We start from the raw sequence: 2,428 nt of genomic DNA, 5'->3' as shown, positions 1-2,428 counted from the left end.
AGAACCACGGGTACAAAACCATGATGGAATGACCCAAATATAAAAAAAAACTAAATTGAAGTTTGATTAGAAATACGTAAAGACTTTTCGACTACCCAATATATAGTATTAAATTACTTCATGCGTACATAAACTTATCATTTTTTACTTTAACAATCATATTCAAAATTTAATTTGCATCAATACTGTACACTTACATAAATATGTACATATATGTCCACACATAATTCACATGTCCGTCTGGCTTAACGATTGTGCGTAAGAGATAAGACCACTTTGTTCCACCCCGCTATCACCTTTCGGAGATAGAAATATGATTTTTCCATCATTCAATGTAGTGCACTGATTGGCATACATATGTATGTATGTAGTTAATATGTTTTATTTCTGTTTAGCGTATCTTTATAAAATTAAATTTTATAACTTAATTAAATATTTAATTGAACACTTTCTATTGTTTTTAATGATTCTTTATAAATTTTCAAAATAGGATCTACTTCTTCATTTACAAAATCGTCCACTTGTGCACTAGCACGTCCCGTAAAAGTTTGAGCATCAAGTATTTCATCAATTTTGTGAAGAATCGGTTCGAAATAAGGGTCCTTGCGAATACGATCAATTAAATCATTGTCCTTTCCATGTTGTTTAACTTGCGCCCCTGCTTCTTGTGATAGAATTCGTATCTTTTCGTGGCATATTTGGCGATCACCCCCCGCTTTAACCATGGCCATAATTATGTTTTCTGTAGACATAAAAGGTAATTCTTGTGCAATATGCCGTTCAATAACTTTTGGATAAACCACAAGTCCTTGTGAGATATTCAAAAATGTTAACAATGCTGCATCTGCCGCTAAAAATGCTTCCGATAATGTTAAACGACGATTAGCCGAATCATCAAGTGTTCGTTCTAGCCACTGTGTAGCGTGAGTGTTGGCAGCATTTGAAAATAATGTAATTAAATGCCTTGCTAATGCACAACAGCGCTCTGATCTCATGGGATTTCGTTTGTATGGCATTGCTGATGATCCAATCTGCGTACTTTCGAATGGTTCCTCTACCTCTTTTCGTGAAGCTAATAAACGTAAATCTGAACATATTTTGTGAATACTCGTGCCTAAACTAGATATAGCACCAATAACTTCGACATCAACTTTCCTTGAATAAGTTTGGCCAGTAACAGAATAGGATTTATCGAACCCAGATAATTTGGATACCAGCAAATCTAGTTGTCTAACCTTTTCATCGTCACCATTAAAAAGTTGTAGAAAAGACGCTTGAGTTCCTGTTGTACCCTTAACACCCCGACAACGCAAGTCCTCTCGACAGCGACGTAGTGCTCTTTCATCCATAAGTAAATCTTGGATCCACAGACAAGCTCGCTTGCCCACTGTAGTAAGTTGAGCAGGTTGCAAATGTGTGAATCCCAATGTCGGTTGTGATTTGAATTTCAAAGCAAAATCTTTTAAATGGCATACTATTAACGCAATTCGTGGTAGAAGTAAATCGATTGCGTCACGCATAATTAAAAGATCCGTATTGTCTCCAACATAACACGATGTAGCTCCTAAATGAATTATAGGTGCAGCTCTAGGGCATTGGTTTGCAAAAATATGTACATGTGCCATGACATCGTGCCTTGTAAGGCGCTCTTCAGCGGCTGCAGCTTCAAAATCTATATCTTTCACTTGTGCTTGCATTTCAGCTATTTGCTCATCATTTATATCCAAGCCCAGCGACTATAAAATAAGCCTATAAAAATTTGTCATTATATTTTTTGGTTATATACCTGTTCTGCCTTTGCTAACCAAACCCATAATTGTCTCCAAGTTGCAAATTTGTGCTGGTCGCTAAACAAAAATTGCATTTCTTTACTGGCATAACGCGTACTTAGTGGAGATTTATATCCCTCATAAATTCCAATTGTATTCATGGTTGTACAAAATGTATGCTTTAATTATAAAATCGAGACTTCCTCGAACACAAGTAACAAAGTGAAATGATATAGAAAGTAATACAACCAGTTCAGAATGTAACATCTGGTTTCAATGTGGTTGCCACATCACTTTTTACTTTGTCGTATCACATCACAAGTTTGTTTCTTAATTGCTAACTATCACTAGCTAGTTAGGTGTCTGCTGGAAAAGCATTTGTTAGCCCATAACAGTTACTTGATATGAAGTTATTGGCATTCGATATTTTCGTACTACCTCTCAGTTTCCTTACTTTTTTGTTATTTCGCTATTTGTGACATAGATAAAATGATAAAACTTTTTGATTCGAGAGAGATCTGTCAAAACTCAGATTTTTTATAACGTTTGGCACTGCTGACAAATATTAGAATAGGCATTTTATAAATAGTTTTTGGTATTTCTCAATTCCTACACTACCACTGAGGTATGCAAATAGTGTGTTATCGATATTATTTTTG

At 35.1% G+C, this 2,428-nt stretch overlaps 1 protein-coding gene across 1 annotated transcript; it reads right to left on the bottom strand.

The window, feature by feature from the left end:
• Positions 1–415: 415 nt before the first annotated feature.
• Positions 416–2,074, bottom strand: LOC108975213 (adenylosuccinate lyase). Its single transcript, XM_018943560.1, has 2 exons — positions 1,787–2,074; positions 416–1,736 (listed from the first exon to the last, which is right to left on the bottom strand). The coding sequence occupies exons 1-2, from the start codon at positions 1,928–1,930 to the stop codon at positions 429–431; spliced, it is 1,452 nt and encodes a 483-aa protein (XP_018799105.1). The 5' UTR covers positions 1,931–2,074; the 3' UTR covers positions 416–428.
• Positions 2,075–2,428: the final 354 nt, after the last annotated feature.

Source organism: Bactrocera latifrons, unplaced genomic scaffold (assembly GCF_001853355.1).
Source record: "Bactrocera latifrons isolate USDA-ARS-PBARC rearing strain unplaced genomic scaffold, ASM185335v1 scaffold_629, whole genome shotgun sequence".
NCBI classification, from domain to species: Eukaryota; Metazoa; Arthropoda; class Insecta; order Diptera; family Tephritidae; genus Bactrocera; species Bactrocera latifrons.
Note: the sequence above shows the minus strand (reverse complement) of the source record. Positions and strands in the feature narration are given on the sequence as shown.